The sequence below is a fragment of the Phoxinus phoxinus genome (genome assembly GCF_949152265.1).
Source record: "Phoxinus phoxinus genome assembly, chromosome: 12".
NCBI classification, from domain to species: domain Eukaryota; kingdom Metazoa; phylum Chordata; class Actinopteri; order Cypriniformes; family Leuciscidae; genus Phoxinus; species Phoxinus phoxinus.
In genome coordinates, this window is record NC_136887.1 from 18,811,139 (window position 1) to 18,836,127 (window position 24,989).

At 44.7% G+C, this 24,989-nt stretch overlaps 1 protein-coding gene across 3 annotated transcripts in view; it reads right to left on the reverse strand.

Annotated features, from left to right (window-relative positions):
* Positions 1-24,989, reverse strand: part of gpc3 (glypican 3) — a 146,060-nt gene that overhangs the window by 111,801 nt on the left and 9,270 nt on the right. The window contains exons 1-2 of one of the 3 annotated variants that reach the window (XM_079631694.1): positions 22,657-22,763; positions 19,139-19,206 (exon numbers count right to left, since the gene is read on the reverse strand). Coding sequence is in view for 2 of the 3 variants with exons in the window: in XM_079631692.1 (XP_079487818.1) it covers positions 22,657-22,818 (162 nt within the window). In the remaining variant the exon portion in view is untranslated. Of the gene's footprint in view, positions 1-11,927; positions 12,058-19,138; positions 19,207-22,656; positions 22,819-24,989 lie in introns of those variants that run through there. The other 2 variants (XM_079631693.1, XM_079631692.1) reach the window with 2 other exon arrangements.

Genomic DNA, 24,989 nt, shown 5'->3' on the forward strand with positions numbered 1-24,989 from the left:
TTTCATTCATCTTCAGAACATAACTGATTTTCAAGAGGGAAAGAATCGTCTCGGTTACGGATGTAACCCTCGTTCCCTGAGTAGGGAACGGAGACGTTACGTCGAATGACGACGAATGGGGTTCGCTTAGAAGCCTATCCTCTTCGAATATTAATAAAACGAGCCAATGGCAAGCAAATGCCATGGGTCTGCTGAATTTGCATAGCGTAACTCCGCCCCACAGTGTGGGTATATAAGGAAGTGAGCCGGCAACATGCAGATATGTTTCTTCGCTGAAGGAGCCAAGCTGAACTCAGGCTGTTCCAGCGGTACAGCGGAAGTGGCAGGAAGACGTAACGTCTCCGTTCCCTACTCAGGGAACGAGGGTTACATCCGTAACCGAGACGTTCCCTTTCGTTGTCACTTCGAGTTACGTCGAATGACGACGAATGGGGTTCCCAGTCCAATCACGCCACCTCGGCTGTCTTCCAGTGCCCTGCGTAAGTCTGAGCTCCCTGTCGTGAGACTAGCACGGACGAAGGACTCCTACTTAACACAGGAATACCAAGGTACACTGGGAAGCATATCACAGTGGAAATATGCAATCAGTGCCCGCCCGAAGGGGGGGGACTTAAGAAAACACATATGACCCGGAGGGCGGAGAACACTGGGGTGTCCTGCCCGTAGGGTGGAGTATTTCAACCCCAGGGGTGGCAGACTGGCTTGCCAAGGGAAAGACACATGCTCGAAGGAGGCTTACAGTGGAAATACACACGTGGGGGTCGCCCAGCGGGGGAACCATGCACATGGTGGCACCTAGCCAACGCGAAAGCTGCCGGAGGCATAACTCTGGCGTTGACGTCAACAGCGCTGGAGGAACTCAGGGCTTATCAGGCTCACCTGAGGAGAATATCGCACGTATCCAGTCCGTGGAGTGGAATGGCGAGCAAGCGAAGACACCTGAGCGGGTCCTAGCACCGGCTGGTTGAAGCGAGTACTCGGGAGGACACTGGCTCCACTCGGAGATTGTAGAATCTGGCGAATGTGTTGGGTGTCGCCCAGCCTGCAGCTCTGCAGATGTCTGTTAGCGAGGCGCCATGCGCTAGAGCCCAAGAGGAGGCCACACTCCGGGTGGAGTGGGCCGTCACACCAAGGGGGCACGGTCGACCTTGCTGCTGGTAAGCCAAAGCAATGGCGTCCACTATCCAGTGAGACAACCTTTGCTTGGAGAGAGCCCTTCCCTTCAGCTTCCCACCATAACAGACAAAGAGCTGGTCTGAGGTCCTGAAACATTGCGTTCTGTCTACGTAAGCACGGAGGGCGCGTACTGGACAGAGCAATGCCAAGGCTGGGTCTGCCTCCTCCAGGGGCAGCGCTTGCAGGTTCACCACCTGGTCCCGGAAGGGAGTGGTGGGAACCTTGGGCACATATCCAGGCCGGGGTCTCAGGATCACGTGAGAAAAGGCCGGCCCGAATTCCAGGCACGCTTCGTCTACAGAAAATGCGTGCAGGTCCCCTACCCTCTTGATGGAGGCCAGAGCAACCAGGAGCGCTGTCTTAATTGACAGGAACTTAAGCTCCACTGATTGCAGAGGCTCAAAGGGAGCACTCTGCAGGGCAGTTAGTACCACTGAGAGGTCCCAAGAGGGAACGAGAGGAGGGCGAGGAGGCTGTAGTCTCCTCGCTCCTCTCAGGAACCTGATGACCAGGTCGTGCTTTCCCACGGACTTACCATCAACTGCGTCGTGATGTGCGGCGATAGCGGCAACATATACTTTCAGGGTGGAGGGAGACAGCCTTCGCTCCAACCCATCCTGCAGGAAGGAAAGCACGACACTGATCGGGCATGATCTGGGGTCTTCTGAGTGAGAAGAGCACCAAGAGACGAAGAGGTTCCACTTCAACGCGTAGGCATGTCTAGTGGACGACGCTCTAGCGGAAGTGATGGTAGCCACCACCGCTGGTGGTAGGGTACTCAAACCTGCCTCGTCCCGTCCAGGAGCCACACGTGGAGGTTCCAGAGATCGGGACGAGGGTGCCAAAGGGTGCCCCGTCCCTGAGAAAGGAGGTCCTTCCTCAGAGGAATTGGCCAGGGAGGTGCTGTCGCGAGGAGTACAAGTTCGGAGAACCAGGTTCGGGTGGGCCAGTGCGGCGCAACCAATATGACCTGCTCCTCGTCCTCCCTGATCTTGCACAGGGTCTGTGCAAGAAGGCTCACTGGGGGAAACGCATACTTGCGGAGGCCCCGGGGCCAGCTGTGCGCCAGAGCGTCCGTGCCGAGCGTGCCCTCGGTCAGGGAGTAAAACTGGGCGCAGTGGGACGAGTCGTGGGAGGCAAACAGGTCTACCTGTGCGTCCCCGAACTGATCCCAAATCAGCTGGACCGCCTGGGGATGGAGTCTCCATTCTCCAGGAAGAGGCTGAAGCCGTGAGAGCTCGTCGGCTGCACAGTTCAGGTCTCCCGGAATATAAATGGCTCGAAGCGACCTCAGATGCTTCTGACTCCATAAGAGGAGGTGGCGGGCGAGTTGCGACATACGGCGGGAGCGTAGACCACCTTGTCGGTTGATGTACGCTACTGTCGCGGTATTGTCTGATCGGACTAGTACGTGCTGGTTCTTGAGCAGCGCCCGGAAGCGGTGCAGAGCGAGACGTACTGCCAGCAACTCGAGGCAATTGACATGCCATAGGCGGTGGGGTCCTGTCCAGGAGCCCGCGGCAGCATGTCCATTGCACATGGCACCCCAGCCCGTGGAGGAGGCATCCGTTGACACAACAACATGCCTGGAAACTCGTTCTAAGGGCACTCCGGCCCGTAGAAAGCTGAGGTTCGTCCACGGGGAGAAGGTCTGACGGCAGGTCGGAGTAACTGGTACTCGGAGCTTGCCCTGGTGCCATGCCCACCTCGGGACTCGATCGTGAAGCCAGTGCTGAAGCGGTCTCATATGAAGCAATCCGAGCGGCGTTACCGCGGCTGCAGATGCCATATGCCCCAGGAGCCTCTGAAAAAGTTTCAGTGGAACCGCACTCTTGCTCTGGATTTGTCTCAGGCAAGTCAGCAGTGACTGCGCGCGCTCGCTCGTAAGCTGCGCGCACATGGCGACCGAGTCGATTTCCATACCGAGAAAAGAGATCCTCTGCACGGGGCAAAGTTTGCTCTTCTCCCAGTTGACCCGAAGGCCCAGAAGGGCTAGGTGCCGGAGCACTAGGTCCCTGTGTTCGCAAACCTGGTCCCGAGAGTGAGCTAGGATTAGCCAGTCGTCGAGATAATTCAGGATGCGAACCCCGTGTTGCCGTAGCGGCACAAGGGCTGCCTCGACGACCTTCGTGAAGACGCGAGGAGACAGGGCCAGCCCGAATGGGAGAACCGCGTACTGGTATGCCTGCCCCTCGAAAGCAAACCGTAGGAACGGTCTGTGTCGAGGAAGAATGGAGACATGAAAGTAGGCGTCCTTCAGGTCGATCGCTGCAAACCAATCCTGTGGCCGCACACATTCGAAAATGCGCTTGGCCGTGAGCATCTTGAACGGAAGCCTGTGAAGGGAACGGTTCAAGACGCGCAGATCCAGGATTGGCCGTAACCCACCGGTTTTCTTGGGGACAATGAAGTAGGGACTGTAGAAGCCGGACCTCATTGCGGCTGGAGGGACGGTCTCGATCGCACCCTTCGCCAGCAGGGTGGCGACCTCCGCTCTCATGACAGGGGCATTGCCACCGACCATAGTGAAGCGGACTCCCCTGAAGCGGGGAGGAGACCGCGCGAACTGAATCGCATAGCCGAGCCTGATGGTTCGCGCGAGCCAGCGGGACAGGTTGGGAAGCTCTAACCAGGCTCCCAAGGACTGTGCCAGCGGGGTCATGCGAACGACAGACGTCCCCCCGGGGGTGCAGCGAAGCGGCATGACCGGCCCGGACTTGGGTGGCATAGCGGCCCGGTGTGGGGGCACGGTCATTAGCCGCGTCCTGCCAGAGGGAGCCAGGGAAGGACCAGCGTTCCACGGGGGCGTGCTCTGGCAGGGGTCTGGCGACAGAAGGGGATGAGAGCGGCGGGGCCCGTGGGCGGCGCGCACTGTCATTCCCTTCTGGGGGCTCAGAGATGGGGATATCAGTTCTTTCTTTAACCACATTAGGGTGCTGCCCACCCGTGGGTGAGCAGCGGGGAGTGGAGAACAAAAGATTCTCCCCCGGCCCTCCACCGGGGGAAGGAGTGGTCCTGCTACCATCTCCTGAGAAAAACTGACAGCCATCTCTGAGCAGCCCGTCTCAGGAGCGCCGCTTGGCCTGGCGTTTAGCGGGGCGCGGGGCTGGAGAGGGCTGGGGCGCCTGCCTGCGGCGTCCTCCACGACGCGGCCCGGGTGAAGGCTGCTGCTGGGGCCGTGCGGGAGGGGCGGGAGCCGCGGGAGGGCGCCCTCGGCGGCGAGCAGGCTGAGGCGTCTGAACCGACGGCTGGGTGGAGGCAGCAGCGGGCCGTCGGGGCAGAATATGACGGATAGCCTCAGTCTGCTTCTGGGCGGTTGAAAACTGTTGGGCAAAATCTTCAACCGCTCCGCCGAAGAGGCCAGCCTGGGATATGGGGGCGTCAAGCAGACGAGTCCGCTCAGCGTCCCTCATATCGGCCAGGTTGAGCCAGAGGTGTCTCTCCTGGACCACACTAGTGGACATCACCTGGCCCAGGGAGCGTGCGGTCACTTTCGTCGCCCGGAGAGCGAGGTCAGTGGCGGCACGCAGCTCATTGAAGAGCCCTGGGTCAGTCCTCCCCTCGTGCATGTCCCTGAGCATCTGGGCCTGGTAGACCTGCAGAGTGGCCATGGCATGCAAAGAGGCGGCTGCCTGCCCCGCAGCTCTATAGGTCTTCGCCACCAGGGTCGACGAAAACCTACAGGCCTTGGAGGGGTGCTTAGGATCACCACGGGAAGAAGCACTCTGTGGACACAGTTGCATCGCAACAGAGCGTTCAACCATAGGTACCCCAGTGTACCCGTAAACAGCCGCCTGATCGAGAGGAGGAAAGGCGGAGGAGGTCGCCGAGCGATCACGGGAAGACAAGGGTGTCTTCCAGGACCTCGAGACCTCCTCATGCACATCCGGGAAGAAAGGCATTGGGGTTGGACGCCGACGTGAATCGGCGGCCGCCCCCAAAAACCAATCGTCCAGACGCGAGCGCTCGGGGCAGGGTGGCGGATTGCACTCTAACCCGATGCTCGCGGCTGCCCGGGAAAGCATGGCCGTCAGCTCGGGATCAGGATCGGGCAATGCTGACGCGCCCGGAGGCGGCAGCACAGCCGACCCCTCATCTCCCGAGGACTCCTGCCCACCTTGTGATGCTGTGATCGACATAGCATCGTCATTAGGAGCGCCAGACGGCGCACTCGGTCCGCCGCCGACCGTTGGCCGGGACTGATCGAGCGCATCATCTGGTCGGCTCGCGGGTTGCGGCACTTGAGAGGGGGATGTGGCCCGAGGACGAATCGTCGGTTGTTGTTGCCACACCGTCACCCTCAGGTCACCCTGGCCACCAGCCGAAGTACCAGCTCTATTTGCACTAGAGCTGGTAGATCGGGGTGTGGATGAGGGGACTCTCACTCTTTCGAGATCACTGAGTCTCGACCGTAGTGTCGCGATGGTCATGTTTCCGCAATGAAAACATGAGTCATCCACAAGCGCTGCTTTGGCGTGCTCTAAGCCCAAACACGCAAAACATCGATTGTGCCCATCTAAATCAGACAGCCAGTGACCACAACCAGAAGGGCACGGGCGATGCATCTTTAAAAAGACGTGCCACGCGCTTTGCTCTTTTAGAGAGAAGGAAGATCCCCGCAGATGCTGAAGCGACCAGGGAGAGAACACACACACACTGGCAGATCACTGCTCAGATCGCAGGGAATGTGCACTCGCTGGAACTCGCTGTCACACCAACACCTGGAGGGAAGCTCGTCTCGAAGAGGAATAAAGAGATGATACTCAGGATGGCTTGTGGAGTGAAGGATTAACTTGGCTCCGAAAGCGAAAACATATCTGCATGTTGCCGGCTCACTTCCTTATATACCCACACTGTGGGGCGGAGTTACGCTATGCAAATTCAGCAGACCCATGGCATTTGCTTGCCATTGGCTCGTTTTATTAATATTCGAAGAGGATAGGCTTCTAAGCGAACCCCATTCGTCGTCATTCGACGTAACTCGAAGTGACAACGAAAGGGAACCTTTGTTTTAAAGATGAACAAAGTGTTATATGTTTGGAACGACATGAGAGTGAGTAGCTGATCATTTATGTGAACTATCTCTTTAAGACTGGAGTGTGCAGTGGATACCTCATAATGACCCGTGACTATTTTGCCTGTGGTGCTGCTTTCGCCCTTATTGAGGCTGACAAACACCAGCCAACTATTTACTTGACCACACGTTCGACATCTCCTCCCAACACTCATCTACACTCACACAGACAGCCCAGCAATCAGGTCATCAAAACACTCAGAAGACTCCTCCAAAGGACATAGACACACAAAGGCTCTCGACTGCTGTGCTGTACAATCAACGGCCAATTAGGCAAATACAGAGATAAGAAGAGTGGATCGAGAGAAGCGATGAAACAATGAGGGAGGGAGATGAATCAGACATGACTGAGAAACTGTTTACATAAAGGCTCTAGCATTGTGTATCCTCATATTACACATTGCTGAGAGTCATTCTAAGTTTTTCCCTGAATGGACATTTCAAACAATAAAGGTAAGAATGAAACGGTCTCTTCAACTCCAATTGTTGCGTTTTGAATCGCAGTTGACATTTTTCCTGTCAAACGCAGAAAAGACAGTTTACATCTCGTGGTGTTTTTATGACTGCTCAAAGCACATGGATGTAAGGCACGTGATCGTTTGCTGAGCATATAGTCATGACCTTCCAATCCGCATCGTTTCACACTGCACACGTTTGGCACAGCAATGCAGAGTTAAAACACCGCAAAAGAGAAGGGTTTCATAACCCCATAAAAAGCAATGCCAACCCCACTTCTAAGTTACAAGTGTGAAACGTTCCTTTACCCGTGGTTAAAAAGACAATAACCCGGGGTTAAGCACAGTGTGAAAAGCCCTATTAGTTTCAGCCTCAGATGACACGCTCACATGTTTTATGTATACTGCACACAGCAATATCAAAATATCTCCAACTTTACAACTTTTCAGAAATCACATTGCAATCAGGCCACAATTTGAAGTCTCTTATGCTCACCAAGGCTGGAATTATTTGATCCAAAATAATAGTAAAAACAGTAATATTGTGAAATACATTTACAACAACATCTTTTCTATTTGAATAGAAAATGTTTTTACATTCTCTAACAAACATATATTTGTGTCATATTGTATATAATTTGCAGGCATCAGGGAACCGCTATGAATATGCGAGGTTTTGAAATCGATTTTGAATGCATGCTCGCTTTTTGCTTTCACATTGGCAATCACACGCACTGTGTGTTAGGAGCCAGCGGTACTGATTTTACAAGATAAGATATTTGTGACCCTGTAACCACAAAGCAGTCACATGGGTCCATTATTAAAAATTGAGATTTACACATCACGAATAAATAAGCTTTCCATTGATGTATGGTTTGTTAGGATAGGACAATATTTGTCCGAGATACTATTTGAATTTCTGGAATCTGAGGGTGCAAAAAAATCTAAACATTGAGAAAGTCACCTTTAAAGTTGTCCATTTATGTTCGCGACTGTGCAGCATTCACTCACAAAAATAAATGTTTTATATATTTACGGTAGGAAATCTACTAAATATCTTCATGGAACATGATCGTTACTTAATATCCTAATGATTTTTGGCATAAAAGAAAAATCTAGAATTTTGACCCATACAATGTATTGTTGGCTAAATTTTCCACAAATATACCCGTGCGACTTATGACTGGTTTTGTGATCCAGGGTCACATTTATCAATGACGCTCAGGATCTGTTGTGCACCAAAATCCTCTGACATCTCTCCGTACTATCTTCACGTGATAAGTGAAATCTGACGTGCTGTAATGTAACCAACTACCACAGCAAGCCTAACCATGTCCCATTAGGGGCTGTGTTTTTCCGTGGCTTTTCAAAGCCCATTTTGCCACACTGACACACTCAGACCCAGTCCAGCCCTCTGAGGACACAGGTGTGTATGTGTGTGTGTGAGGTGTGAGAGGTGTGTACAGTGACAGATGGAGAGGGGCTGGTGGGACAGACCACAGGAGCAGGATGGCCCGAGCAGCACGGCCGACTCAAACAGCAGAGACGCCGTGGGCCACAGAGCTTTTCCTCACACCTACAGGAGGCCCAAGCGCTCTCAGCCAATCAGAGAGCAGGTGAGAGGGGGGAGGGACAGGATACAGGGTGGAAATAAATTAGGGGCTACATGGCAACAGCCTCATAACAGATCCCCTCTCAACATGAGATAGAGTGAGAATGAGAGAAAATAGAAATGAGAGAGGGAAAGAAAAAGAAGTCAAGAGACAAACAGAAAGAGGTCAGGAGAGAGAGAGGTGCAAGTCTGAGGTAGAGGAAGAGGACTAGGTCATGGCAGTGTTGAATGCTTGAGGGCGTCTCTGATCACCATGTGGCTCTGAATAATTCACCCTGCAGGTTAAGAGAGCAAGCGTGCATTAGTTGTGGACTAGTGCTCCATCTTCACATTTAGTGATAGCTGTAGCTTACCAAAGAGAGAGAAATTGTGTATAAAATAGAACAGCAAAATTGGAAGAAAGAAAAATAACAGGAAAAGTGTGAAAGAATTTAAAATGAGTGTGGGAAACACACACACAAAGAGAAGAAGCAGGAGGGAAAGAATCCAGTATAAAGTAGGTTGAAAAATTAAAACTGCATGAACTCCTGACCTTCCTCTGACTTCTCGCCATACAGCAATACATGAATGATAGAGACCTGAGGGCCGCTGGGAACCAACCCAACACATTCAAACACATCCAGAGATGTGAAGGAATAGTTCACCACCATCTCCCATACAAAGCAAGCAAACAAGCTGTAAAACTTAAAAATAAAAACATTTGACTTGTGGACTGTATTTTTAAGTCTTATGATAGCATTGTGTGGAGAACAGACCAAACTTTAAATTGTTATTCCCTGATAATCTCGCTTCTTTGTTAACTCTCAAATCCCATTAGTGCTTTAGCATATTCCATCATAACTGGTCAAACCTGTAGCAGTGTCTTGAATGAGAATTTCAGTGAATAACGACTTCAATGTCTATCTGTTTCACACACACATTTTTTGGGACAAGATTTTTGTTTTGACAACACAACAAATACCATACCAACAGCATACCATGTTTTCCTTGTTTTCCTTCCATTGAAAACTAAGATTTGACACCTATGATGTAATGACGTGAGCTTAGGGAATGCTGGCTTACTCAAAATTCTCATCTTGATATTTCTGGATATATGGATGACAAATAAATGAATTGGTCAAAATGGTACAGTGTAGATCAGCTAAAATCATGCTCTGTGTAGTAGAGCAAACGCATCAACTGGACAGTAAAAACTGTGTGTGTGTGCTCTTCAGGGGATTCTAGCAGTGTGTTCAACATGAGTAAACAGTTGATATGGCCGGAGTTACTTAATTATTAATACAGGACAATTTCCTCAGCAGGCCAGAGCGGAGGATCCGATGCACAGCAGCTCACCTTTAACCCCGACAGCAACTATCCCTCACTGACTTCTGCCCACGTTTCAACTAGGAGCCCCTCATTCCTCTTTAAATGCCATTTGCAGCGTGTAGACTGACGGCCTTGTGTTTCAGAGACTGTTACATGCTTACGCAGTTCAGAGCCTTACTTCCTCATTAATGCCTGTCAACAAGATTATCCGTGACAGACTACAGCAGAAATGACCCAAAGGAGAACGCTGCCTCTCTGCTATGTGCTGTGAATCTTTTTTCTGAACTGATGCAGACCTATATTGCTGCAAAAACTGTGCTACATACAGTGGGGTCTAAATGAATTTCAGGATGTCTTAGGACGGGCTCAGACTACATGAGTTTTAGGCCATTTTATCCCCGATTTACCCCTCCCGACAAACTCAGTCCAGGATCTTGGTCAGTTCCGATGTTCGGCACAGATTATCTGGTAATGTGAGCCGTTTACAGATCAAATCTTAAACCTCCCAATTTTCTGGTAGACACATTGAGGCTGCCCTGATGATATCAAAAATGTTTGAAATTTTGGATTTTAAATGGGTATAATTATGACTATGCTTACGTCAGTTCACAATAGTCGATGAGAGACAAGTCTTTCTGGAGACGGAAGTGAATGAGAAAACTTTTGAAATGACAAGCTGCGATGGAGGAACGGCTCGTGGAAATGTGGTAACAACGCGACTGCTTGTATAACGTGCAAAAGGAAATGTGTCTACAAAGAATATAGTTACAGTTAAGTTGTCACAATCTTCGCTTTCCCATGAGATCACATGAGACCATGTGTTTTATTAGCTGTTCCAACTCAAAGCAACTTGCACTGACTTCAAATATGTCAGTGCCATTGTTTTGTCTCAAGGTGCACACCAGTAATGCTTTTCTATGGCACATTTATAAAAGCTACTTAAAAGTCCTAATTGAACTAAGGCCTAATCCTGGCTTAATCTAAGCCCTGTCTGTGAAACCGGGCCAAAAACTCCTCTAGTTTGAGCCAGGCTTTCGTATTAGGTTTCTTTCTCTTTTTTTTTTAATGACGGCAGCACTAAACAGCACGAACTCCACAAGTTTGTGTAAAGCCCACATAATTCAATGAAGATCCTCTGTACAAGAGTGTCTGTACAAAGAGTTCACATGGTCAAAGTCACTAAACTTGACACTGTCTAAAACATAACCTTGAATATTTCCGATTTTGTCAATGTTTTGTTTTATTTTTTGTTGAAACCTTAAAACATTTTATCATTTCCACGTTTAAACATAACAACAGCAACATTCAGTTAAATGTCTCATATTGTGTTCTGTGGAAGACAGAAAGTAATTTGAGTTCTGAATAAAATTAGGATGAGTGAATGAGTGAATGACGAAACCCTGTCATGTTCTCTGGAATTCAATGACGAATTCCTGACGGTTTGTACAAAGAGTTCAAATGATCAATGTCACTAACTTGACACAGTCACAAACTTGATCTAAAAATAGCACATAACCTTAAATATTTCTTATTGTCATAATGTTGCTTTTTTTTAAAAATGTTAAAAAAACCTAAAACTGTTTAAGTTCGATCCTACATCCCAGATTTTCAGTATGGCCTCAGACTTCTAGACCTCACTGAAGGCATTTCCTAATGCCCCTGATCCTTTTTATTAGAAAAAAATGCCCTGTCTCACTCCTGCCTGTCTATCCATCATAACCCTCCCCTGTCTGATAGTTTTGAGAGGAAAATGAATTATAAATGAATGGGTGCTCAATCTGGAGAAAATCAATACTAACAAGGTCCAAGTTAACTGTGCCGGCACGGTGCTTTCCCTCAGTCTGCCGCCCGCCGCACCGCACGCACACACTGATCCAGTCTTCGGAGGCATCTCACCCTCTTTGCATGCAAACTATCAGCGGGCCGGACAGCAACCAAGCCTTTTCAGCAGATAATGAGGATTGCTTTTCAACCGTTGCGGCTTTTCTCTGCAATAACATTCAAGCTCGTAAATGAATGGCGAGAGCATTAAATGCCTCCTCCTCCACTCCTCCAGCGATCCATCTATCAGCACGGGTGGCCGGCGCTGTCAGTCGGACAGAGGGGTGGGAGGGGAGAGTGATTGAGCGTGGCAGAACCTCCTTCATCATGCCACTTAGCCCCACAATTCCGCCCAGGGAACTACACTACGCTTTGGGGGGGGGAATTGATGAGAATCTCTCCCTCAGTCCCTCAGTTCTCTTTCCCCACCCAAACATTTCTCCTCACATCAGCCCATCCAAGCAGAGAGACCCTCACTTACCCTCCTGTTTCAGCTGCCCCAATCTCCAGGGCATCCCGTCCCCACTTCACATTCTCCTGCTGGGCTGACATATCCTCGCAACATGTTCCCATCTTGAATTATTCACCTACACTGCTAGGGTTCACATACCCTGCCATAGACAAATAGGAACAACCATTGTTTTAAAGCTGAAGGGTTTCATTTCTGTGCCACTAGCACTAAGAAATGGTACTGAAAAAATAATGATGTTTTCAACGGGTCAGGGTTCGGCCGATTAACATGGACGTTTGCTCCTGATGCCGTAGATGCCGTAAGGACGGCAAAAAAACTTCTCCAATGACGCCTATTCAAAATTAGCTGTGATATAATAAATATCTAGAAATATAAAATCATACAAAATTAATTTGAATATATAAAATACCTTTTTTTTTAAACATAAATAATTGCCCAAATATTACCACGTATGAATAAAATGAACATAACACAAACATTCACAGCTGGCCGGACTCTGTAACCTGTAACAAACCTGTAATGACCAGTTTGTGGTTACTACATGTTAAATTCAAACGTCTGTATATCTGAGAAATATTATATCTAAACCATCATATGATATGCACCATCTGAGCGTTACTACGAGAAGCAGAAAGTGTCCGACAGCAACATTTTCCAATATCGTCAATTGGTTAAATCCAGACACTGCCAAAGTCGAACACACCTGTTTGTCACAGGACATTCATGATTGGCTGGAGCACTTCCAGCACTTGGAGAACTTTGGAGTTCGTAAAAGTTACGAACAAAGATGGCAGATTTTAAATCATATTCTTCTGGCATGTCTCAAACAAGCCAAGCATGTGCCAATAAGACTCTTGCTTACAAAAAAAAATTAAAAATCTGAAATGTTCTCATAGCACCATCGTTTTTACACATTTTAAGGATCACAGCCTACAAATGCCTAAATGTATTTTCTCTGCATAATGTACGTAGACAGAAGAACGTTTTTTACCATCAGAAAAAAAATGACACTTCAGGCTTAAAACACTTACGGCAGTCTGCCATGATTACCAGTCATGAAGTCTTGTTTCTGTGACTTTTTGACCTTGCTGGATGGTTTGAAGCAATGGTACACTAAATTTAATGTATCGGTAAACACATTTAAAAGCATGGCCATCATAACTGCAGGTGATGTTTGGAACGACTGACCTGCTGGTCTTGCACTCCCACATGGGTCGAGCAAAAGAAGCCAAAAAACGAAGACATGGAAAAGGTAGTGAATTAGAGAGAGTTAGATAAGTCAAGCTCTTCCACTACTCTCAGGTCTTTGACATGGCCGTGGCAGAGTTGCACACATTACGTATTGCATAAGCTGCTCAATAATGCAGGGCACTGAATGAAAAATACATCAGCCTTGACTTTGAACGCCGTGAGCCTCAAGGGGGCAGGTTTAAGATGACAAACACAACCTCCTACATGCAAAAAGGACAAGAGGTTAAAGAGAGACAGCATAAAAAAGCAGCTGCAGAAAGAAACAATGATTTATTGTATTTAACGGCTGGTTTTGTTTACGCCGCAATTTCAGATTTGCTTTCAACTCATCAAGTCTCTTATAAAGGTTGAGACTGTGACCAGACTTTGAACTGAACGCCTCATTGACATTCAAGCCAATAGACATTTTTCAATCTCACACCCAACTTCTAAAATTTGTACCAATTTTGCAAGGACATCACACAAATGTTGCAACACTGGAAAAGAAGACAGACATAAAAGACGGGGGTGGGGGGGGGGGGGGATCATTTAAAACAGACAGCTTTATCAAGGATAAAGAAAATGATTTAGTTTTTTTATTGGACTTCATTGCTAAAAAAATTTAGGGAATTGATACTCTACTGAAACTGCATATTTGTACTTTTACTCAATTACATTCTAATTCTTATGAATGGTTTTTTTTTCACACTTTGTACTCTTAGTTATGTTAATTTAGACCCTGAAAGTAGAAAGCACATATAGGCCTATTTGCCTGGTCATCATGGCATAAATCTATCCTCACATGAAAAAATATAAAAAAACATTTGTATATTATACAATTAGTGATAATTCTGCACATTTTAATGAAATTCATATTTATATATAACTTTATATATTATGTTTATGTATATTCTATAATCAAAGTGTCAAACAACTATAAATTAGCAGTCTAAAATGAACCATAAACAATTTTAGCATACAGGTACTGTCTACATTTACATGCATTGCACATACTACATCTTACATAACATCTGGTTCCTTTCTAGAGCCTTACATTGTTAAAACCCAGAAAAAAATAGATGTAACTTGTTGCTGTACACAATATGTGCATAAAAGTTAAGGTGGATTTCAGTCAGCAATTTCCAAAGATAAAAACAGGTTCAGGTCCTTCACTTTAGTTGAATTTCCCAATATTTTGCACTTATTTTGCAATATTTTGCAGAAAAAAACTGCACCAGCTTCTCAGACACCTCCATTTTGTTCAACATCTTGGGTGTATTGTGAATGCTAAACCCAAGTGAATTGAATGTGTCTGAGCCCGCTCGAGATGTTCCTGTGGTGAAAGAGTGAGTGTGGTGTGTAAAGGAGTTCTGTTGTCGGGAAAGATGGTAGGGAGTTGAAAGCGGTGCTCAGCTGACGGGGTTTTGATGGTACTATTTCAGAAAGCTCTTTGATCCAAATACAGCTCTTGTTTGTTTGTTTTCCATGATGAAATATCTCAGCACGGGAGACATGCAAGAATTTGGATCATTAGCATAGCGTAAACAGCCACTGCACGGGACAGCGCATGGCAGAAAATAGTGACGGATTACTCCTTAATATAATCCGCTGTTTCTTCACATCTACTAAACCGCATTCTCAAATAACCCGCCCGTCATGAAGTCTACTGAACTGTGACATTTATGGTGGCAGATTGTACATTTGTGAGAGATCATTAAGCATAATTACTAAATGTTCCGTGCTCTCAATATCACTGAGACAAACAGAGCGCAATCTTACACCTTACGGTGCTGAAAATGACTTTGTGGTTTTGCATGATTAGAAAAGAATAGAGCTGAGTTGAGGAAACGTGAAAGAGAGATATAAATGCACACGCATTCGTCATTCGGCGAAGTGTGCAGGGAAAACGCATTAAACCGGCCGGTATTAGCATGCGTTGGTGAGAGTACACAAACGCTGCCCATGAGACTCAGCATTTAACAGAGACTCAGAGGGAATACGAGGTGAGAAAAACAAATCCCATATAACCTACTGCCACATTGATGTAGTGTCATGAGGCCGGAGGAAGAAACCGGCGTTAATGCCCTCCGTAGTGCATATCTATGACTGGGTGGTGGAGTTTATGTGCGAACTCAAACGGGAAACAAAGAAAGAAAGAGAGAAATTGCACCATGTATAATTCATGTCCGTTTAGCCCGTTGTTTGTCATGCGCTACTTTTCCGATTTCTTTTCTCCTGCTTGACTGCTACTCGACGGCCTTCCTAGCGATAATAAGTCACAATAAAACATGTCTTCATCAAAGTAAAGAAATAAGCCTTTGTCTCCAACACCACAAGACACTGAAAAGAAATACCACACTTCTCACTAAATTGAACTCTCAGAGAGTGGTTCGCTTTTCTTTCTGGGGCGATAATGCAGCCGCTATTGAAGATTTCCCGAGCCACAGTCACAATGAAAATGCAAATAGACCCCATGCAGAGCAGACTGGATGCCACACTATCAACAAAGAGACAGCCGCAGAATTGTGGTCCAAAAGTGCGGTCCAAATCGAACATCAGGAGGGTGATTAGAAACACACAAACCCAACTCTGTCAGGACAAAGCACATGCTTGAAACCAAAGCAGGGGAAAATACTCATACCTCAGGGGATGCCACCGCAACATTAAGCCACCGGAGCGGGTGACAGACAGGAATAAGCTGGTCAGGGAGGAGCCGAAGGTGTAAATGGGGGTTTTAAACATGTTGCAGAAGGATTTGTAATAGTACACTTGCTACATGTGCTTATGACAGAACTGGGGCACAAAGGAACTTGGGTGTACGGTTGTAATGTTTGAGATTTCTGGGCCAGACGCATGTGTGGGCGGGTATTAGAAACAATCTGCATTAAGGAATATATGATGAGCTGTTGCCCTGCGATGCCCTTCCTCCTTGGTGCTGATTTTCCCCTCAGCTCGGTGTCTCTCCTGAGCTCCCATTGACACTCAGGAGGCCTTTCTCCTCCTCACCATCTGCTAATTCAGGGCCAGACTCTAATCACCTGCTCCAATGCACCACTCTCATTCACAAACACCAGGCAAACCGTCTGCCACCTCGCAATGTAATTACTGTCATAATCAAGAGAGCACTGCTTCCTCATAGCTTTACTCGTGTAGATGCATGCTAATGTATTAGCCACAATTAGACCTTAATACCGCGGTCATCATGGTTAATGTTTAGATGCGCATTTATGCACGATGAGTCATTATGTTTGGTGAACTTGTGATGGAATGCAACTTGTTTGTTTAGATCCATTATGCACATTTGCTTTAATGGTAATATCATGTAAAACTGGATTTTATCCTGGGTTGTTCAGAAATCAACATGGAATCGATGTCACAACCATGAGCACATTAACATATGTGACCCTGAATCACAAAACCAGTCACAAGTCATACAGGTATATTTGTGGCAATAGCCAACTATACATTGTATGGGTCACACGTATCAATTTTTCTTTTATGCCAAACATCATTAGGATATTAAGTAAAGATCATGGTCCATGGAGATATTTTGGAAATTTCCTACCATAAATATATAAAATATATATTTTTGTGAGTGAATACAGCACAACCGCGAAGATAAATGTTCAAACCTAAAGGCAATTTTCTCAATGTTTCGTTTTTTTGCACCCTCAGATTCCAGATTTTCCAATAGTTGTATCTCGGCCAAATATTGTCATATCCTGACAAACGATACATCAAAAGGAAGCTTATTTTTTCAGCTTTCATGTAATGTATAAGTCTCAATTTATTAAAATTGACCCATGTGACTGGTTTTGTGGTCCAGGGTCACAAATGGTCACCCATATTTACATTTCAACACCCGCTAACTAGTCAGACACTTGGTCGCCCTGATTTACATCATTAATGACCTACACCGATCAATCCTAGAGGTCATTTACATGTCTAAAAGGTACAGCAGCAAAAACAGTCTATGTAGTTTAAGGGACAGAGAGAGAGAGAGTTAGAGCAAGGAACATTGACCAACATTGTAACTTTGTAACTAATGCCCTTTACTTTCAATTCACTATTCCTGATTAAGGGAAACACTTTCTTTTAACACCTCAGAGCTCTTGGGTAGTTACAGAGCAGTGCTTAAGTTAGAAAGCAATAGATAACTGATGGCATAAGGCATATAAGAGCTTCACTAACTGTACTGTAGTTAAAGCTCATCCTAAGCAAACTGAAGTGTGTGTCTCTCTGCTCGCCCTCCAGTCTGAGTCTCTATACGGAGTCTCTCTTCAGAGATAGTCACTCTCTAAGCTGTTCTTCACCCTCTGAGCTTTGGGTCTCTTTACCACTGCACTGAGTCTGAGAAGAGAGATCACTTTGATGATTACACCAGGCTGGATCAGTCTCCACTAGACTCCGCATATTCAATCGAGCACCAAAGACCTCGATGAGCCCGTGTGCCCCTACGACACCGGCCCATAAATATCCACAGAGCCTGTGAGAGAAAACTAATTATAATTGTTAGAGAAAGATGCAGTGATGGCAAGTATATTTTCACTCATCAGGCAAACGAGGCACAAAGGGCTTGTTTGCGAGATGGCACAGACGTTCTAACCATCATTAAGTTATTAAATTCACCCTAGGCGGAGAGTAAACAACTTCAGACGGCTTTCATGGCCGATCCAGCTCTCCGTCAGCCAGGCCTTTATTGGGTTATGGTGAAACTTCGACAAAGAGCTAAATGACTCCGGAGAGAGAGCGAACCGGGTAGCATTAGAGAGGAGTATGCCGGGAAAAAGTGGGATAGGGAAAAAAGATTGAAACTAAGACCAGACGCCTAAAGCACTTAAGATCGAGCAGCACTAACAAGGTTGGGATGACAATTGGACATGCAGTGTCGACTGAAATAACCTTTGATTACTTGTTGCCGCAGTGGATAAAGCGGCTCATTGGGGTATAGCAGAACTGAATTGTGGGAGACTGTTTTTAAATTTCTGCTTGGGAACAAACAAGCCACAGACTGGCACAATGTCTATATCAACCAGACATCTAATTGAGGGATAATGAGGGATGATGTAATGCTTGACTAAATATGACTTGCTTAACCATAAGCCTGAACTTTAGGCATGAAATGAGCATAGCTGAGCTAAATGTGGTCTTAATGATTTCTATACTGTGAGTTTAAAGTACTTCTACCCCTCCTTTAAAGATCTTTAATACTAGAGAGCTTGTAACATCTGCTTTGTCTAGAGCCCTCAGAAAGTGTGTGTGAGTGGCTATCTTTCTCCAAACCGCAAAACTTTTGAATGGTAAAGAAGTCTCTTATGCTCACCAAGGCTGTATTTAATAGATTTATTTGGAATGTTATTTTTTACAATTTAAAATAACTGGCAAAGCTAAATTTTCAGCATCATTACTCACAGCAACAGATTCCTTGATGAATAGAAACAATTATCAGTAATATAAATCTTTTGCAACATTATAAACGTCTGTCACTTTTGATCAATTTAATGCATCCTTGCTAAATAAAAGTATTAGGCCTAGTTTATTTCTAAATAAACCCAGACTTTTAAACGGTAGAGTACAGAGTAATATATAATGTGGAAAGGGCAATGGAAAATTCAGATGAACTTTAGCTGCTCAACTATCTTTGGTTAATATTGTATTTTTATTTAACACACATTTTCTTTCTAATTTGCAGATCCCCTGCAGTGCTGCCATGGACCCCCTGTTGAAGACCACAGATCCAAGTATTTTTGAGGCTGATATTTCAAGCAGTAAACAAACATTTGCAATGTGTTTTCCATATCTCTCTTTTACTAGCCATGTCCTAAAGCAATTTACACAGAATGCAAAAAAAAAAGGCATTAAGCTCGTTTACTCTATGTTCTTTCTTTGTAGATTCATGGTATGCTGTTATTGGCTTGAAAAGGCATTACAAATAAAGTTGACTTTTATCCTATTTTGGGAACAATTTGTTATGCAGCAGACACACTCACCCAGAACTCATTCTGGCTCTCTGTGCTCACACACATCAATACCTAAAGCATGTCTTTCAAGGGTGGATCTGAGGATGAGAAAATGGATAAATTAAGCATGACTCTCTTTTTATATTACAGTCTTTGAAATGGGGATTACCTGTTAATATTATTATTATTATTTTCAAATAAAAAAGAGCTGGTGTCATTTACATGCTGTGTACCTTCCCAAAGCGGCTAAAAGCAGCTCTGTGTGGCACTGCAGATCTCGCTTCATCCCGCTAACAGGAATTAAAATTGTCTGTCAATCTGATTGACATGTGAGACCAAACCACCTGACTTGGGTTTCCACTAGGGTTTGGCATCCATCTTTAGCTCTAAATTATTCCCTCCAGCGTTTCATTAATCTCCAGTTCAGTTCAACAGCTGGCAGAAATATTGTGTTTCCATCAAACGTGATCTAGATAAACTTTATTACTTAACTTCGTTTAATGAACAATGTCTGCTATATCATTTAATGTCACTCATAATGTTAAATTCACCATGAAATGGAAATTGTGACAGTATTTTCTTCCCTGTATTGTGACATATATCTGAGTGAAACGGCTACAAAAAAATGTAGGACAGGACTTGATTTTGTCCATCGGGAATTGATTGGATGGTTGTGGTTTGCTATTGCTGTGATGTGATGTCTTGAGTGACAGGTTGTTCCGCCCTCACCAAAAATACATCAGAGAAGAGATGCTGCTGCAAGTGGGAGGGTACGTGATTTTGATTAAAGATTACGAGGACACTTATTTTGAAAAATAATAATAATAATGATGTGCATGGATAACAATAATTGCCCGTTTTGATTTCATGATGACTTTAAAACATTCACACAATGTGGTTCACTGCACCATCTGATGAAGGAAAGTCCTTATATGGTGTCCACCCCATTTCTCAGACTGTTTTTACACCCCTGGTTTGTAGGACAGACTGCATCACAAAGTGAAGTCTTAAAAAACCTCTTCACATGCCACATATTTCTCTTTTATCACCCATAGGCTGATTCCGTTTAAGATTTTAGAGGCATTTAACCGAGCCATTGACATGAATCAAAACAGACACACTGTGACTAACTGCGATATGAAACTGATCAGGGGACCCGAAAAACTGGCGCACAGTGCTCATCACTGAAAGCCCTGAAAAAGTCCCTGTGACAGAGCCTCTTAACTTTTATGACTGTTTGGCAAAGTTGACTTCAAAGAGCCGATTCTTTGGCGCTGCTTGCGGTTTGTGAGAAAGCCAGGCTAGTATGGGGAGGGGCAGCAGGGGCTGATGGGAGTCGAGTGAAGGGAAGGGATGGAGGATGCTGGAGTGGAGAGCAGAGCCCTTTGATCTGTGTCAGCCTCGAAAAGTACAAAAGAATCAAAAGCAATGGGAAGAGCAGCACAGAAGATTGCAAACAAGGCCCGCTCGCAATTCCCTGTGGGAGCGTGCAAGGGAAAAACACGACGAGACAAGAGCACATTACAGAAATTCTGAGGGCTGTTTGGGTATTTCTCTCAGGCCTAATGCTGAAGCAATTAGCATTGAACCACCTCCCTGAACAGACAGGAGCTAGGCAAATCCACCATGCTAACATAGTTAGTGCAACACAATTAGTGGGGGTGAACCACTCATGCCAAATTACATGATTCATTAAACTGACCAATCAGGAAGATCCATTTATCAATCAACACATATGCTACTTTCCATTTGTAATTGGCTGCACATTTGAAGTCAGTGTTGGATGAGCAACTTTTAAATTAAAGAAAGGTTAGAAGGTACTTTATACCAAACTAGAGACCGTCTAATCTACACTTTAAAGTTTGGGGTCAGGAACGTTTTTTTAAGTCTCCTACGCTCAACAAGGCTGCATTTATTTGATCAAAAATACAAAACTGTTGTATTGTGAAATGACTAATATATATTATACACACTGATAAAAATGGCCCTGGGTAAATAGTTAGTTCAGGCATGAATTAAAAAAGCAAAGTATTAGTACTCAATTCAAGCTCGTAAATATCAACATTATAAAAATTAAGTTAAAACTACTTTTCTTAAACTGGAGTTCCAATAATTGATAAGGTTGATTTTTCACGGTTTTCCAGCTGTATTTACACTGTTTTATCATTGCTATTGTTTTTAGGTTTAGTGACTTCTGGACCACTTCTGGAGTTCATTTTCTCCTCAAAATGGCACATTCATACTCAAAAAACGATCCATCGAATGTTCATTGTGTATTCTGTACCAAATATTGAGGTCTCTGTGTTCGGGTACCGTGTTACTTCTATTATGTATGGTTTCTATAAATTCTTAAATTAAGCAATTTTTTCTAAATTCAACCTTTAATATAGCTTTTAAACAGATTAAGCTTACGTGTTTTCTTTTGAGCTCTTTGTGAAAAAAAAAAAAAAACAATTCACTTGATACACATGCATTGATATAGTCCCCAAACTCCCACTTCAGCAGCAGTGTTTATTCCTGCCTTGTAAATGTGATTAAAATCATAATATTTTTCATAACAATCTCTTCATCTTCAACAAAGAAGTAACTGCGCCATCTCTCTCGTGAGAAGAGAATCAAAGTGTTCCGTGTGATTGGCTGTTTGCCGCACATGACACAGTGCAGGTGCTTCAGAGTTGATCACAAACTCTGGACCAAACTCTGAGTTGACAGAGATATTTTATATTGAGCCCACTGAATCTGATCTAAACCAGGTTGGATTTGTATGGGTTTTTTCCAACTCTAAACCTACTCTGAAACTCAGGGTTTGTTCAACTAGTTTCATGCAACAGGCCTCTGGTCTGATTAGTATCACATGCTCACAACAGTCGATCAGTTGCCTTTGCAATGAGACTCCAATAGATTTATTTCTGCAAGTGTTCGAATTGCTCCCATGATGCATTTTTAACATGGAACAAAAAAGTGCAACAAACAATTCGCTGTCACCTAATGTCCTCTTATTATAAAACCAGTCACAATTTTTTATTTCTTAACTTCTTTATCATTCCCAATCTGGCATAAAAGACACTTAACTCAAGATCTCATATCATCCACTAGCGTGTATCTAGCACAGCAAAACCACACGGCCATCTTAAGGTGCAGTCACATTAACTGCGGTTCGACACCTTTTTTGTGAATGAAAAATCCAGTAATTTCAATAGGAACACATGCAACTGTGAATTTCACGTGAGGGCGGATAAAGATTTCCCCAAGTAAATTGTGCAACAGGTTAAAGTCAGTCTCTATGTAGACCAACAGAAAGCTGCTTGCTTTGACAGTAACTTGTGTGTGAGAAGTGCTTCATAAATTTGGTACACTATTGAAAATAGACATGGTAACTTTTACACTAATGTGACCACACCTTTACACATGCTCTCGTTCATGAAACATAAGCAGAACTACAATGGGTTTCATCTATGCAATCTATGCAAAAATGACTTTGCAAACATGAAGTTTCATGAATTAGTCCTAGTGTTTACTGGTCATTTTTTGTTGTTGCATAGACTCACCTTGAAAGAGGGCGGCATTCTGAATGATGAGAACTTTGAGCTGAGCGCTGGTGGACTGGAGACTTGACTCCATGTTCTGTTTGGCAATGAGCAGGTAGCGCTCCTCCATTTTGCGGGAACAGCAGGTCATGCCTTTCGGCTGGCACACCTGCAGATCTGAGCCTGAAGAATAGGAAAGAGATGCGAGATTTGTTACAGTCATTGCAATAAATAAGTAAAAAAGATGCGGCACTGTATAAATTCCATCTAAAAGTGTATTTGCTTTGTGAGTCGAGCTTCAGAGAGAGCTGCAGAAAACGGTTTGTTTTGAATGTTTTCAAACAATGCTACTAATGAATACCTGCAACTTAATTGAAACATGTTATTTCATTTCTGCGCATTGCATTTCATCTTCTTGTCTTATGCCGAACTGATTAGCAGAGAACAAACACTCATTAAAAGAAAACTAGATAATCAGGGAGAACTTCTCAGTAAAGACGGACCCCAAGAGACTACTATGCAAAACTTGTCCATTTAAAATCTGAAGCAGTAAAACTCCCCATGTGGATTGGATGAAAGAGACATGGATGAACAGAAAAAAAGTCAACACACTGACAGGATGTCTTGTTTAGAGGGATGACGTGAATACAGAGGTGACGGGTGATTTGTTGACACCTGTTATACTGGAATCGAGGTTTGAAGGTTATCTATCAAAGAGCCATAATTGGATTTGCTGGGAGAGAAAAGCCTGTTGAGAAATACGTTCTCTGGAAGAAGGTTCTTCAGTTCTTGGCTCACTTATGAATAATGATCTAAAAATATTAATGCCCTGTGGGAAAGGATAGCGAGCAATGCTATCTGATCTCTGTTGAATCGAACATCAAGGATACAGAAAAGAAAAATGACCAATGCCTGATTAAGTCCCCAGTGTGTTAAAGGCTAGGAGGATTTTATATATATTTTCTGTCAATTGGGCATGGCCTAAATCTTACAGAAGTTCGTTTTCATTCATTTATTTATTAGCTCTTTTCATAAATTAGCATAAAACATCAATTCTCCTCACATTTTAAATGTTACTTTGTGAATCGCAAATGATTTCCCACTGAACTAGAAAAAAACAACACCACACAATACTCACGTCTCCTAATGCAGACCTTCTAAACGTTGAATAGCTAGTGAATAACACAATGTAAAGGATTGTTTTGGGCAGTTTGCATTGTGGGATTCCATTGCATTCCGGTCAAACAGACCTCTCTGCATGTGAAGCAGGACTAGGAAACAGCTGCTGTGAAAATCAGTGAGATTATTGCAAATGTTTTCCCCTTGGGCTTCGGATCCACATTTGGAAATGTGGCCAATTATCTTGCGATTACACATGCAACGAGAGAACTTACACTCCGTAAAGCTTCAGCCCTTTCAAATTTTCATTTCCATTATTATTTTGAAAGAGCATCTCTATCATCTCATGCATCTTAGAGCAGCACTTTTAGAGCCAACTGGTGTGTGTGTGTGTGTGTGTGTGTGTGTGTGTGTGTGTGTGTGTGTGTGTGTGTGTGTGTGTGTGTGTGTGTGTGTGTGTGTGTGTGTGTGTGTGTGTGTGTGTGTGTGTGTGTGCTACCTGAGGGGGTGGAGGTGGCACTAGGTTGATTGATAGTGCTGTAAACAAACTTCAGAGGAGTCCCAATGCTCCAGTTCACACAGACATAGAAGATGATGATGGGGTAGGAGAAAAGGAGGGCATGACACAATCTGGGCAGAAACGAAAGTGTCACTGCTCTGTTTAAGGAAGGCTTTTTGCTGCACTTTGGAATACTGTCATAACTATTGTGGAGCGTCAGACTAAAATGGACGGGGTAAAAATAAAACAGAATAAGCATTCGCAGTCTGATGCTCTCAGATAGCACACTTCCTCATGGAGGAGACCTGCCGTAATGTACCTGCATTCAGATTCAGTCAGGCTTAGTCATTATTAGGGTTCCATTTTTACAACAAATACTGGAGCCAAATGGCCCGTTAATGGCTCTCACGCTTACAATATTCTTCAGATAGGATGGAAAATTAAACTGAAATACTCTTCAGTAATGACTATTCAGAGCAAAACCAGCCAAGTGCGATTCTGAAGCTAATCGCAGCATCCGAAATTGCATACTGTATAGTATACTTACTTCGTGACCATTAAAAACATACGTTCTGTTTAGTATGAATGTGTGTATTATTAGTTAAAATTCTCGCCGAATGTGGTAGGTAATTCAGGTACTTTTTGCCTGTTTTACAGATCCTGCGAATTCGGACATATACTCAGCTCACACACTGTTTTTCATCTACAGTACTATATAATATATTATGGAAGTAGG